The 13,939-nt window shown below is 52.2% G+C and overlaps 7 protein-coding genes across 7 annotated transcripts; 3 read left to right on the forward strand and 4 right to left on the reverse strand.

Moving 5' to 3' along the window:
* Nucleotides 1-96: 96 nt before the first annotated feature.
* LTS14_009505 (uncharacterized protein) lies at nt 97-1,988 on the reverse strand (the record flags this gene model as incomplete). The annotated part of the gene is made up of 6 exons (XM_064842187.1): nt 97-494; nt 547-862; nt 914-1,160; nt 1,216-1,334; nt 1,384-1,771; nt 1,933-1,988. The coding sequence occupies 6 exons, from the start codon at nt 1,986-1,988 to the stop codon at nt 97-99; spliced, it is 1,524 nt and encodes a 507-aa protein (XP_064690093.1).
* Nucleotides 1,989-3,331: 1,343 nt separating this feature from the next.
* On the forward strand, nt 3,332-4,792 carry LTS14_009506 (uncharacterized protein; the record flags this gene model as incomplete). Its single annotated transcript, XM_064842188.1, has 2 exons — nt 3,332-3,893; nt 3,966-4,792. The coding sequence occupies 2 exons, from the start codon at nt 3,332-3,334 to the stop codon at nt 4,790-4,792; spliced, it is 1,389 nt and encodes a 462-aa protein (XP_064690094.1).
* A 495-nt stretch (nt 4,793-5,287) lies between these two features.
* Nucleotides 5,288-6,073, reverse strand: LTS14_009507 (uncharacterized protein; the record flags this gene model as incomplete). The annotated part of the gene is given in 3 exon segments (XM_064842189.1): nt 5,288-5,383; nt 5,455-5,798; nt 5,812-6,073. 3 exon segments carry the CDS (start codon nt 6,071-6,073, stop codon nt 5,288-5,290), a joined length of 702 nt encoding a protein of 233 aa, XP_064690095.1.
* Nucleotides 6,074-6,516: 443 nt separating this feature from the next.
* Nucleotides 6,517-7,005, reverse strand: LTS14_009508 (uncharacterized protein; the record flags this gene model as incomplete). The annotated part of the gene is made up of 1 exon (XM_064842190.1): nt 6,517-7,005. The coding sequence occupies one exon, from the start codon at nt 7,003-7,005 to the stop codon at nt 6,517-6,519; it is 489 nt and encodes a 162-aa protein (XP_064690096.1).
* A 1,279-nt stretch (nt 7,006-8,284) lies between these two features.
* Nucleotides 8,285-9,400, reverse strand: LTS14_009509 (uncharacterized protein; the record flags this gene model as incomplete). The annotated part of the gene is made up of 1 exon (XM_064842191.1): nt 8,285-9,400. The coding sequence occupies one exon, from the start codon at nt 9,398-9,400 to the stop codon at nt 8,285-8,287; it is 1,116 nt and encodes a 371-aa protein (XP_064690097.1).
* A 484-nt stretch (nt 9,401-9,884) lies between these two features.
* LTS14_009510 (uncharacterized protein) lies at nt 9,885-11,018 on the forward strand (the record flags this gene model as incomplete). Its single annotated transcript, XM_064842192.1, has 1 exon — nt 9,885-11,018. The coding sequence occupies one exon, from the start codon at nt 9,885-9,887 to the stop codon at nt 11,016-11,018; it is 1,134 nt and encodes a 377-aa protein (XP_064690098.1).
* Nucleotides 11,019-11,736: 718 nt separating this feature from the next.
* On the forward strand, nt 11,737-12,018 carry LTS14_009511 (uncharacterized protein; the record flags this gene model as incomplete). The annotated part of the gene is made up of 1 exon (XM_064842193.1): nt 11,737-12,018. The coding sequence occupies one exon, from the start codon at nt 11,737-11,739 to the stop codon at nt 12,016-12,018; it is 282 nt and encodes a 93-aa protein (XP_064690099.1).
* Between the last annotated feature and the right edge of the window lie 1,921 nt (nt 12,019-13,939).

Here is a 13,939-nt window from a genome sequence, read left to right on the forward strand (position 1 = left end):
ATATGGGGTGGTCACAAAGCAATTTGGCTACTGTATATAACGGCCCTACGTTTGCTATCACCTTCTGCTACGACCTTCCATTGTTACAGTGCCAAATTACTCTTTCTCCTCTTGAACAACCACATTGACCTGTGTTACACTCCTTGCCCTTAGCACATCGTCGTCCTGCATCTGCACATACTCGCTCGGACGTTTGACCGATATAGCGTCCTTGTCGCCTATCACGATCAAAGGTGGATTCTCACGGTAGTAGTAGTCCAGGTCCTCCAGTGTGCGGTCTGCCGTTTCAGGGTACAGCAACCATATCACTGGCAGGAAGGCAGCGTTGAGGACGATGAAGATAATGTAGAAGCGCCACCCGAGAGTCTGGAGGCCGATGGGCGTAATTTGCACGATTACGAAGTTCGTCAACCAGTCTGTTGCCGTTGCAACAGCTGCGCCTTTAGTCCTCATGGAAAGGTTGTTGATTTCGGTTGGGTAGAGCCATGGTATTCCTATCAGAAGCGTCAATCAATGTGCCCGCGCTTATAGACCGAGCGTACTCACCCAACATGCCAAGTCCGAAGCCCATATAGTAGATGAAGAACCAGACCACAGATGCTTCGGCTGCCGTCTTCTGGTGAGCGTAGCCGGGCTTCTGTGCGTAATACAGGAGTATTGCCATCATGAAGAAGCAGACCAGCTGAATAGCAGTCGATACCATCATCATGAATCGTCGACCACAGCGCTCGACTAACGGCGCCGCCACACCGGATGAGACGAGATAAGCGACTGAGCTCAGAGCAGCGATCAGTCGAGCCATGTCGCTTTTGAGTCCCACGGATGTGATTAGAAGAGTTGGCATGTAGATAGACATTACGTTCTATCAAATGGTCAGCTCGTAAAGTGGGAGGTTGATGCGAATGTGACTTACTATGCCTCCAAACTGCTGCATGAACTGAGTGCCAGCACCCAAAAGCAGTCGTCCGACCGTCTTGGTACCAGCGTCTCCAGTTTTACCACGCATGAGATCGACCCATCCAATAGCGTTCTGCCGCTCGTACTGGACGCTTGCGATGATCTCGTTTGTGTTCGCAACTATTTCAGGATCGTCTATGTTCTTGTTCTCAATATCGGCAATGATTCTCGTGGCTTTCTCAATCTGGTCGTGGGCAATCAACCTAGCAAGCAGGATCAGTATAAGTCGCACGAGCGACTGCGTGCTGAGAGTCGTACCATCGCGGACTTTCTGGTAGCCAAGGAGTGGTGCTCCAGAGCACAACCATGAAGACGAATTGCAGGCCGATAGGCAGGCGCCAGGCAAGCGCCCCACCCACAAACGACAGACCGTAGTTCTGTCTAGCGATCAGTGGGATGTCTTGTGAGTCGGTATTAAATACTTACAATCCAGTTTACAAGCATGAAACCAAAGATATTCATCATCATCTCGATGACTACCAGCTTGCCGCGCCACTTCGATGGTGAAGTCTCCGTCTGCCAAACCGGAGCAGTAGCAGTATTCAGTCCGTTTCCAACTCCAGTGACGATACGTCCAACCATCATTTGCGCTGGGCTGAACGCACTGACTTGGAGTATTGCACCAATAGCCATGATCGTAGTACCGAGGAGAATCGTCTTCTTGCGACCAAGTCTCTCGCCTACCGTGAAGGCGAGAATGGCACCGAAGAAGCAGCCAATGTTGTAGATACTGGTGATGATGGAGAGGAGATTGGTCTTGCTAGGTCCGTTGAGGTCTAGGACATCCAGGTAGTCCTCTGAGATGTTCACACCGCTAAAAACACCTTGATCATAGCCAAAGAGAGCCTAAATCGTGGTGTCAGTAGTCGAGTAAATTACCTAGGTGAGGTCGATATGCTACCATGTCTGTTGCGCACGAGACTCTACTGGGTGTTAGCAGATGAGTTTGACCTGAACGAACGTAACACAACTCACGTTATCCAGAAGGTCAACCATCCTCCTCTGAGGCCGAAGTAGGGCTGCTTCATCATGGTGGAATCCTCGAGGAAGTGAGGTGTATGCTAGGGAATGAAGACGAAAGAAGCTTGTACTTATACTGCCCGACTTACGGCTCCATTTGTGCTTACCGTTACATTCGGATGCGAATGCAGACCACAGAATTGACATCCGCTAGAGGGCCGATATGCCATATGACATCTCGGTTTCTAGCGCTCTCAGACCAGTACGTGGGCTATCACATTTTGTTTTGTCCAAAATCGCCATTGGAGTTATCGGCACCATCCGAGAGTACATGAACTCGGCGATTCCAGCGGTAGGATGGTCAGAGGGTGTTGCCTTTGACACAGTGTGATGACTTTGTGTTGCACCTTCATTGGATGCATAGCAAGCTTCCATTGCACTAGATGCGGGTGGTTCGGCCAATCTGGAAGCTGTCTATCAGGGAGCCCGTGTAGATTATCACCTCACGATGGGGAACAGGCGGCTTCCTCTTCAAGGACTGGGTGCTTTTTGAGCTCGTCGAGATAAAGGTTTGTCGTCATTTGATGCAGGACTCATGCCCCGTGTGCTCGGCCAAAAGCGCCAAGACCTTGCCAACGCCACTTTCCAGTTCCTTCTTAGTCTTTGCGAGCAACGACGCCATCATCTTCCGACATACTCTACTCTTGGGACTCATCAGGACTTCGGGATGCTCACGCCCATTCTGAGAGCATGGTTTCAGTTAAAGCATCCCAACTGTACTGGGCTGACCTTCATGCTTACTCTGATGACCACGCCATACTGTTTCACGCGAGCGACCGGCCACAATTGATGGTAATCTTGAGAATGCTGCTCTGTAGATCGATGTGATATCGCGCCTTATGAGCGTGCGAAGCTCGCAATCAAGTTGTGCCTGATGCTGCGCAGAACAGCCACAGAAGATCTTCCTCTTGATGCCTGGGTTTCAGCAAGGTCTATGGTCCGAATACAGCTCATCTCTCTGCTAGCACAACCCGAGCAGTCTATATACGCCCGGGATCGAAGGGACTCGATTTTAGAGACCTCACGATCGCTACTGCTGCAACGCGTTGTCCGCCGAACGCTGTCTGTGATGGAGTGGTTCACTACTTGCATGTCTTCAATGCTGTGAGACATTTCTCGACAACCTCTATGTCTTGAGATGCAAGACTGTTGAAGCGTTATGACTTACTCTTACTTTGTCCATTGTGTATGGCTGCTGATGAGAGTATAGTAGCTCGCCATGCAGCGCGAGATTTCTGCTCTCTCTTCGATGAGCAGGACTCTGGACAAAGTACTGCGACACCCAAAGCAGAATCGACAAGCTGGTCTTGTCTTCTTCCCCTGACTTGTAGCAATTTTCCCTGCTATAACCGACATGGCTGGCCCAAGGATCATGAGCTTGATGCTGGTCATCGTGACTGCAATGTTTGCTATTGCTATCGTGATCTTCCACTACTTGCGAGCCATTTGCAGTCGGGGCCGACTGCAGCAGATCTGTCGCATCGAAACAGAGCAGGGCCTTTTCTCGTCAATCACGAACACGGCGACATCTCACGAACAGACTCGCTCGTCGGCTTTCCGAAGACTTCGACACGCATCAGCGCCGGTCCCAACGAGTCCAGATGGACATGATTCGTTCAGGGGCTTCAGTGGCATTCAAGTGGCGGCACTGCAGAGAAACTCTCTCAGGTCGAGTTTGACTCGTCGTGCCGTCTCTAGCACATCGTCAGGATCTGCACCATCCGAGTCGTCCAGAGCATCTCAACGTCTCTTACCAGCGATAGACCCGCATGCTGACTGCACTATTGTCCACAACTTCCCAAAGAGTGGTCAGGGCACTGTCAAGATTATGCAGTGTAATCAGACCAGCAAGCTCATTGTGATCAAGACCGTCGACATGGAGAGGCGCAAGCGGTCGAGACGGCCGGCCCTGGCAGGTGAGATCAAGATGCTGATGTTCAAGATTGGGTCACATCGAAATATCGTACAGTGCAACGACTATAGTATAGATGAGCTCACGAGCACAGCAAGCATGTCACTTGAGTACTGCTCCGGAGGCGACGTCGATGCCCTGATCAACCACTGGAACTCAATTGACCAGCTTCGAGAACAAGGCTTCCCCAAGATCTTCGTCCTATACTTCATCTCATCGATGTTTGCAGCAGTAGGCTATCTCCACGAAGGCAATTTTACAGTGGACACGGCGAGCACTCCTAGGTTGTGCAACAAACCTATGATACACCGAGATATCAAGAGGCCGAACATCTATCTTCGCATTTCTGACGACAACCAGCACGGCCTGCCAGATGTCGTCCTTGGCGACTTCGGACTCTCATGCTACGAGCAGGATAGCGAAGGCGTCAGTGGTACACCTGGGTATCTGTCACCGGAAAGTCTGGCTGTATACAATCTCAAATATACTGACCGACATGCATATCGCCGTGCTTCCACCTCGCGAATTCAGACAAGAGCTAACGATGTCTACAATTTTGGAACTGCACTGTACGAGGTCTTGACGCTAGAGCAGTTTGACAATCGTAAGCATACTTACACGCCACTGGATCTCGAGATCGCTTTGAACAAGACAAGGTCCACCGATATGCAGCCTATACTCGACATTCTCAAACTTTGCCTCGTCGAGGATCCGGTCAAGAGGGCAACAACAAAAGCCTTATTGCTCATCAAGCCTAGTCTGAACGAAGCGCTGGAACTGCTGTACAAGGATCCGAAGGAGCACATGCCGCCAGACTCTTGGCCGGTTAGGCGCTTCGATCCTCGAATTGGCATTTCTACAAACGGACCAGCTTCGAAAGTTCAAAGTCCAGCTGCCTCGTAGTGCTCAAATCGACCTTCGCGCATTCACGCCGAGCAGGAGAACGAGCACACCTTGACTCAGGTTTCTGGCAATAGCCTTTGCTCGTCCGACATATTGACCTAAGGGAAGGACGATTTCTCGGTGCAGACAGCAACTGGCATCCGTACAGAACTTGTTTCTTAGGTTTCGCTGTTGCGATTGACAGGGATGCCTCGTGTACACATCAGTACTAGCTACGAGTCGTCCGTGTGCAGTGACTATCAAGACTTTCCATGATAATTGAGAGTCGCGTCTCATACCATCGATTGAGAGTAAGTCTGTAGGCCGCGCAGTGCTCCTTTCTTCTTCTGCATTCATCTCAAAACTTCCACCTTCCTTAAAATCCTTAAAGCATTCGCAGCATACCAGACCGGCTATTCCGCAGCCCGTAAACAATCGCACGTATGCCGCACATTGAATTGCATCTCTTTGCTTTGACGTACCACCTAAGCATGGCAAACCCATGTCGCCAGCAGATCAAGACACCTCAACAGGCTTCCCAGCTGCCTCCCATCGCTTCTTTTCCTCCGGGTCCTGATCGGCCTTCATCGTCTCGAGATAGGCTGCAAACGCCTTGGGCGTTAGCAGCTTGTTTGCCATCCCTTCGTATCACCCTCCTTGCCATTAGCGACAAGGGGACGGACCTGTAAAAACTCTTCCAGCCCATAAAGTGCGTACATCCCGAGCGTCTCAATGTGTACCTCGTGCATCGGCCGGCGATCACAACGCATCAGACGGACTTTGCCAAAGTGCTTCTCGATCAGGGTCGGCTGAGCGAAGCCTTTGGACTTCGGGTCCGGATCGAAAGAGAGAATGTTGATAAACAGATTGGACAGTGAGATGGCTGCTTCTAGATCAGAGCAGATGGCCAAAAAGATCGGGAATCCGAGGGCGTGAGTGAGAGGTAATTCAGCAATGCGGTTTTGCAACGAGCCGGAGATGATGCCACCGAGAGCCTCCGCAACAGAATGGTTGGGCCTGATCCATGCTTGGAAGCGTACGCATGAAGATAGATGTGAAGGTGAGGTCTAGTGGGGAGTCCTTGGGTAGGTGGTATGATACTATCGTGGATGTGGTCCCTGGTGGGGCGATGGAAGCAGCAGCAGCAGCGGCAAGGCGCTTACACATGGCCTTGTGGAGTGGCCAGTCTTTGCCTTGACAGGCTTTGCTGCAGTAGTGAGCGTTTTTGCAGCGGCCACATCTCTCCAGCGCTTTGCCCGAGCCGTAGGTGACGCAGCCCATGTCGCCAGGGAGTGTCGCCATATTGATGATGTCGCCGCGAGGTCGTCAGTGGGGACGCCTCGCCTCGCTCAGTAATAAGCTGGCGAATACCTTCTCAGTGATGGTCTCTGTGGTAGATGTACAATGAAAGGTGGCGTCGGGATGTGAAGGAAGTTGAGAAAGACCAGTGGTTACACGTGAAATGCTCCGTTTGCAGTGACATCACGTGTGCGCCAAACGGGAAGGTACGTCCCAGCAACGCGCAGTGCATGCGCCACCGACTGGGCGCGCATGGGCGAGAAATGTTTGACGTGATTATAGCTCAAGTGTATCGTTCTTTTGAGCCCACTCATCTATGCATGTCGTCTGCAATACTCCAACTGGCTGCAGCATCCCATTTCTCATATCCAGGTTCCGATACCACCGCACCCACTGATTAATGTTGCACCCATGTCGCCCACCCTTTTGCATCCACAGCCGGGCCTCTACGGCCCGAATTGATTCGCCTGTATCGGATTTGCAACCACCGCCCACCTCTCAGCATCCTCCAGCTTACAATTCACCCTGATGCTCTCGAAAGCCTCCGAGAAAGCCTTCGGCGTAAGCAGCCTCGCTGCAATCTCCTCCTTGTCCACTTCTTCGCCCTTCGCAACCCTGCCCGCCACCCCTTTGACCTCGTCCAGCATCTCCGTGACGTAGATGACGACGGCGGCGACATGAATGGGATACATTTGGGCTCGATCTTTGCGCACCACACACCACGAGCGTGTCGGACTGAGCGGTGCGCTGGGCTGCCCAAATTCTGGCGACTTTGGGTCTGGGTTGATGGTCAAATCCGCCACATGTGGGTTTGGAATCATAGGTACATTGTCTGGTGTAGTCGGGATCGCGGCCAACCGCAGAGAATAGCCCACAACATCAGTGAGAGGTATGTCATAGAACAAAAATGGGTTCAGAGTTCCTTTGATCCGCATGCGAGCGTCATGCACCGGACGCCGCCGGGAACGCTCTTGTCGTTTTCAGGTCTGAGTACCATGCCAGGGTAGGTAGTCTGGAAAGATGTCGAACCTGGTGGGAGCGGCACCGGGCTCAAGGGTGATGGCATATAAGATGGGTGTGCCCAGTCCTTGCAGACGTGCTTGTCCATGGGCCAATCTTTCTTTTGGCAAGCTTTACCGCAGTAGTGAGCTTGTTTGCATTTTCCGCAGGAGAGCAGCTTGATGGTCTCGGCACCCGTAGTCGAGCCACACAAGATGCAGTGTTTCTCGCTCGTCGCCTCCATTGGTGCAGCCATGTTCGAGGGGGTGTTTGATTCAAGTGGTGGCACGTTAGCGACGAGGTGTAGTCGGACCTTTTACGTTGTTCGCGAAATGTCCAGGAGCCAGAGATTGTGAAGTGAAGAAGCGTCGTTTAAAGCACGATGGAAGGAGGACGAAAGGTTTTGTTTGTGCCGCATCAGAATCCGTTTGTCGTGACATCACATGCACATATGAGGAAGGCACGGATTCGGGTCTGCTACCAATGACTCGCTCTCGCTCCCGCTCCCACTCCCAGTCACGCTATCAGTGTCAGCAAGAGAACGACACCTATACCAAGACCACCGCACAACACTTTCCAGCGCACCGGTCCACCCTATGTTCTACAATCGTCTCATGCAATGAAGACAGCAAAACGTTCACCGGCGTATCATCGGCCACCCAGCCACCAACCCTTATATTGGACAACCATACCTTTCCCTTCCAAGTTGAAAGCGAGCTCCAGGCTTGATTCAACGACAAAAATACCTCCGTTCATAAAAAGAATTCACACCTGTAGTCTCTGGTCGAACGCGAAGATTTCTCGCAGCTGAGCAAGCGCGTCGAGTTTTTGCTTCGGTTGGACAAGGTGATCAAGTTTGAGTTCGAGTGAGGGACGCGTTGTTTTTTGCTTCGATTGGCTGAAGTGATCGGGTTCGAGTTCGAGTGTGTGTGCTCGAGTTGCGCAATGGGTGTATTCATTATTGAGTGAGGCTGGAAGCTGTTGTGCTGTTGTGAGCTGCTTTTGTCAGTATTATGGAAGCATGTGTGGTAAAGGAAAAAGAACGCTTGGAGTTATGTTTGTTTGGGCCAAAAGTTTGGTGCCCATATTAGAAGTATGCATACAAACCACCTCAGTAAGCAACGACGGACAAGCCGCAAGCTTCGTATCAGAATACTACGCCCCCGAGTCTTCCTCACTCCACCTCGTACCATTACCATGACCCTCGTCCCGCCCTCACCTTCCACAAGCCACCCCAAGTACCCCATCCTCTACCTCCCGCTTCAGTCCCTCAACACCACCATCCACATCATCCATATGCCTCTGCCTCAAAACACTCCACAGCGTCTCCGAGAACGTCTCTCCATTATCCACGAACCACCCCTCGCCCCCATCAACCTCCAACCGCACAAAAGCCTCCACATGGCCCTTGAGAAAATACCTCTCCTTCAGAAGCAAAATCTGTCCGGGATCCAGTTTCATCATATCCTCCACCACGTAATAATGATTGATGTCGTCGCCCCAGCCTTCGGCACCTGGTTCATGGTGGCGGGAGGGGAGCAGGCGGTTGTGGAAGCCGTTTGATGGGGTGGATTGTGGTTGGTGGTGGTGGTGGCTTTTCGAGTACTGCAGCAGTGTTGGGTTCAGCCAGGCGTTGTCAGCGGCTGTGGAGCACCAGGTCGAGGCTGGGGCGGGGTAGTTGAGGTGGATGTTGAACAGAAGCTGATGACTGGAATCCGGATATCGCTTTTGAAATTTCTGACGGATGCGGCCGTTGGAGGGACAGATGTTGTTGGCTACTACGTCTCGTAGCACGAGCTGGACATCGTACATTTCTGCCAGTTCGACGGTGGGGTAATTGTGGAGGAGAGCGGCGCGTTCGGCGACTAGTTGGGGTGTATTACGTGTGGTGCGTGGGTGTTGCCGGTTGTGGAAGGCTTTGGTGTAATGCCACAATCTGTAGAGGGCGCGACGAAGGGCATAGCGTTCCCCATCCGACAGCAAGCGTCGAGCGGCATAATCATCCTTCCATTTCTTGAACGGATACACATCCTCCCACTGCTTCGCGACCTTTCCGATACGAAGGACTTCTTTGATGAGGGCATCGGACATGGGTACCGTGCGTGGTGTGTGGGCGGGTTGAGAGGCGTTATAGGTGCAGATTTGGATTATGTCATTTAAGGGTCCGTACTCGGCGTCTGCAGCTGCGGAAAGGATGGCAAGGCGTTGGGAGCCGTGGTAGATTGTATTGAAGTGATGGTTTGTGGATGCCAAGGCGAGAACGGAGGAGATGGTGGGCAGGGTAGTGAAGATATGGGTGGTTATTTCGTTCGGTAGTGTTTCGAGATCCATGGCTGGTGGTGCTGTCTCCTGACTCCGAGTCTATACTGTGTTGTATTGATTTATGAGGTGGATATCTGTCCGTTCTCTCCTTCTCTGTGTTTTAGGCGATGTTATCGCTAGGCACCGAACCACTTCCTCGTCCTGGTGAGGTGAGGCCTGTCGTTCGGCGGTGAAGAAGGAGATCAAGCAGCGTCCACCCCAAGCCTGGGGCTATATGTGATGACTGACAAGGCAGCATGGAAAGGACAGGGCATCATCGCCAGGTCGGACGGGCCTGAAGTGCTGTCGTCGCGCATGGTTGTTGGTGAGGAGGGAAGGGGAGGGAGAGGGAGTCACAGCATCGTTGTTGCTGAATCCACTTTCTCCAGCCTCTCCACGTTCGGCGGCAGGACAGGGGTCTCGTTCCGTGGGCGCTGGTGATGCACGGACGATATCGAAACCATACCCTTGGTGATGAATGGAACACGGGCATTGGTGACGGTGTAGCTATAGCATGGATTACGGCACCTACAATTGCAGGGACTACTACGTGACACCACATCCATCAGCCCCAATCATCAGCACTGATCTTCTCACAACGCCAGAACGACCATCTCATCCTCATCCGGCCTACCACCGCCATGAATCCTGGGAAGAATTGGAGCACCGCTCCCGCTCGCCAGCGAGTTTTAAGCCCAAGTTCCCTCTCCTCCGACTGCCTCTAGAGCTAAGACAAGAGATCTTGTCGTATATCTTGCCAAGGACGAAAGAACTAGTGGACAGCAATCCTCTTACCGCTCATGCGCGGGAGTTTAGTGCTGTACAGAAGCGCATGAAGAAGGGTATGCTCGTCCCCTCCGCCGAGACAGAAGCAGCGAGACAGTTGCGACAGAGCAGCAGTACGAGTAATGTTGTCTGGCTACGGGGACAGATGAGCATACTATCCGTCTGCAGCCAACTACACGATGAGTGCGCGGAGCTAGTCTATGGGCGAAACACTTTCCTCCTCTTTCTCACATACCCCGGTATCAAGTGGAGGTATAGATTCGTGCTACCCACAGGCATGGCTCCGAGCAGGAATTACGATTTTCTGGACCTAGTGCCGGAAAGGTATCGGCGGTTGGTTAAGAGGGTGGTTGTCAATATTGATCATTTGGATCCTTATACTGGTATGATCAAGTTCAATGTTGGAGGCAAGGGGCTTGTGTTTGGCTTGAGGAGGCAGGTACAGAGGCTCGTCAACGCGCTGAAGCCTGATGTCGTGGTATCTGATGGGTCTGATGAAAGCGATGATGGCGAAGAGGATTGGGCATTTGAGAAGTCTCGACCGCGACATCTCACCTCCCTCAGCATACGCATTTCCAACAGCAACGCTGTTTCAGATGCTCTGGACCGCCGAAAAAATGCCGGTGAGGTTAAGGTGGCAGATGATTTGGACATTATGCTCGAGCCGTTGCGGCAGCTCTATGGTGTCCGGACAGCGACACTTACAGGCGCAGTCACTTTCGATCTTGCGCGGGATCTCGAGGCCGCGATGATGAGTGAGGTGGGCACAGTACCGTTGACAAGCTCTTCTTCATCGGACGATGCGGGAGATTTGGCATCGCCTCCAGAAGGATTGTGTGTGTACGGGAACGATATGGAGTAGAGCATGATGTGACGAAAGTGATGGTGCCCAGAGTAGACTATGGTATGATTACGGCACGAAGCAAGCAATCTCCGTGACTGCACTCTGTTCTCCCTAGACATTTGTCCCAAACGTGTCAGCAGATGGTAAGAGAACAAATTCACTGCGGCTCTCTCGTGCTTACGAGCCCTAGGCGATGCAGCAGGAAGCGTATACGGTGCCTCCGGTTTGCCACGAGCTACGAGGCAAAGACTCGTCATCACACACCAGTACCTCTTCACGACACTCACAAAAGCAAGCAATCAACTCAGTCGCATCCTACTGGTCCAACGAAGGAATTTCAACATCCTTCACTCCCAAGATCTGCCCCTTCACCAGAGTCATACCGTCCAGCAAGCTGTCCTCTCGCATCTCGTTGGCCAAGATACACCATGAGGTCAACAAATGCTTGCCTATTACTGCCACACCAGCCACGTACGGTAGGCAATCAGCTTCTCTTCACCACGAGATACTAAATCATCGTACCCGCTGGCCGCTGTAGTGAAGTCTGCACACTTCGCCCAGCAGGTATAAATAAGTCCTCCCTTCCACTCTTACTCCCTTCTTCTTACTTCCTCATCAACAACTGAAACAATCGACACCACCTCACAACTCCAACCAACTTCACTACTCGAATTCACTTTCATACTCTTTCAAACCAGCCTTCCAACGAACAACAACCTCCCGACATCCTCCCAAGATGTCCACCTGTCCCCACGCAGCTGGACCCGATTGCATGAGGATCATGCCCAAGTCCCACGAGAGCGACCCTCTCCTCGCTACCGACTCCAAGCCAATCGGCTACACCAAATCCTCCGGTCAGCCCACATACGAGGATGGCCTGGGTATGCAGAGCATCCGCAACGAGCAGGCTGAGGCCAACGGCGAGGAGAAGCCGTATCCCAACTGGGACAAGAGTATGGATGAGCTACAAAAGAATATAGGCCGCATGGGCGGTGCGGCTGATGAGGGGGAGGACTAGGACTAGGCCGCCGCGAATAGGGCTGAGGAGGCCGCTGTTGTCAATCCTTGACGAGGTCGTCTTGGCTTTTTTGAGTTTATGATGACGATGAGTGTAATCAGGACACTCCCTTGGTGGAAGAACCATGAATGACGGCAGGCACTGGTGATGGAACACCTCTATGTATAGCGAGCCTAATGGGCAACAAAAACCTGAACAAAAAATTTCGTTCTTTGCGTTCTCTTCTACTATGTCGTGACCGAGGGATATCGATTGCCTTGTCCTCACCAGAACCTACGCTTTCAAGCCTGCACGTATCTGATGGGGGTTGAGAGTCAAGTCGGAGAGAGCTCACTCGCTTGAAAGTGACTGAGCAGGTGTTCGCCAAGTATTATTACTACTACTACTACTTTTATCTACAATGAGCGATCTACCAATCTGTCTATCTATTACCAATCTACGCTGAAGCCTTATCCTTCGAATGACTTCAACCCCAAGTCGGTGGCGATCCCTTGCCAGCAAAGTCAACATTCGAGTTAGTACTCTGCGGCACAATCTTCGACTTGAAGTAACAAGTACCTGCACAGCGTAAGTCAGTAAAATCATACTCACATCACCACGTAGAGTCAACGGCGGCAAAGACGACTTACCAGGTCCACTTCCACCAACATAAGCAAAACCAACACATCCACTCGTCTGATCGCAGACAGGGAAGCAATCCTTGAACGCAGAAACGACCTGACTGAAAGTATCGCCACCGTAGTGATCGGTACTGCACTGGGTTGTGTAGCCGCTGTAGGGGTCGGGAAGGTCGGTGCACCCGCCGCCTGTCACGACGCCGGGGTTGGCGTTAGAGGACGAGGTAGGGGCGGCGGAGGACGTGGAGATGATGGTTGAGGTGGACGAGGTGGTCGGTCGTGCGGTGTATGTTGCTGACGGCGCTTCAGGACCGCCGCCCCATGCGGAAGTCGTTGCAGGAGGAGTGGAGCTTGGTGTAGTACGAGTGCTGAATGGTACACTGGAGCTTGATAATGATTTCAAGACCGATGATGAGAGTGTAGTAGCTGGCAGGCTCGAGCTCGAAGAAGCACGTGAGCTGCTTGCAACGCTCGTGACGACAGTGATCGTTGTGTAAAAGCTTGTCGGGAGGACGGAAGTTGTCGAGGAGTGGGAGCTAGCTGGAAGACTGGAACTCGACGAGGGAGTCGTTGGGATGGCAGATGAAGTGTACGTGCTAAATGTACTGCGGGTCGAGCTAGTAGTCGAAGTAGCGCTGGACGTAACGTGGGTTGAGCTCGAAATCGAGCTAAGAGTGACAGTCGTAACGTGAGTCGAGATTGGAGGTGCAACGGTGGTCGATGCATAACTGCTCGATGGGGGACTTGTGCTGCGACTGGTTTGAGTCGAGCTGGTAAGGTAGCTGGTTGTTATGGTCGTATAGAGGGTCGACATTGGAGGTGCAGCTGAAGTCGATGAGTGAGTGCTTGATGCGCTACTGGAGCTCGAAATGCTACGACTTGAGCTCTGTACTTCGCTCGAGCTGGTAGATGGACGCGAAGAGCTCGAAGACGGGCTAGTTGTAACGGTCGTGAAGTGGATGGACATCGGAGGAGCAGCTGAGCTCGACGCCGAGGTCGCTGACGACGAGATACTATGTGTTGAGCCTGTAGATGGACCAGGCGTGATGGTCGTAAAGTGGGTTGATAGTGGAGGGGCAGCTGAAGTCGAGATATAAGTGCTCGATGTAGTATGGCTCGAAATCGAGATCATGCTAGAGGTGGTAGAGGTACGAGCCAAGGAAGAACTGGGCAGGACGGTGGTTGTATAAGTCGAGATCGGAGGAGGAGCTGAAGTTGAAGTGTGTGTAGATGTCGTACTAGGCTGCAGAGTAGAAGATAAGCCGAGGGTAAAGGTGGTAATATGAGTTGACGTTGGAGGAGGA

This window comes from Recurvomyces mirabilis (assembly GCF_035927965.1).
Source record: "Recurvomyces mirabilis strain CCFEE 5264 chromosome Unknown scaffold_32, whole genome shotgun sequence".
Classification (NCBI taxonomy): Eukaryota; Fungi; Ascomycota; class Dothideomycetes; order Mycosphaerellales; family Teratosphaeriaceae; genus Recurvomyces; species Recurvomyces mirabilis.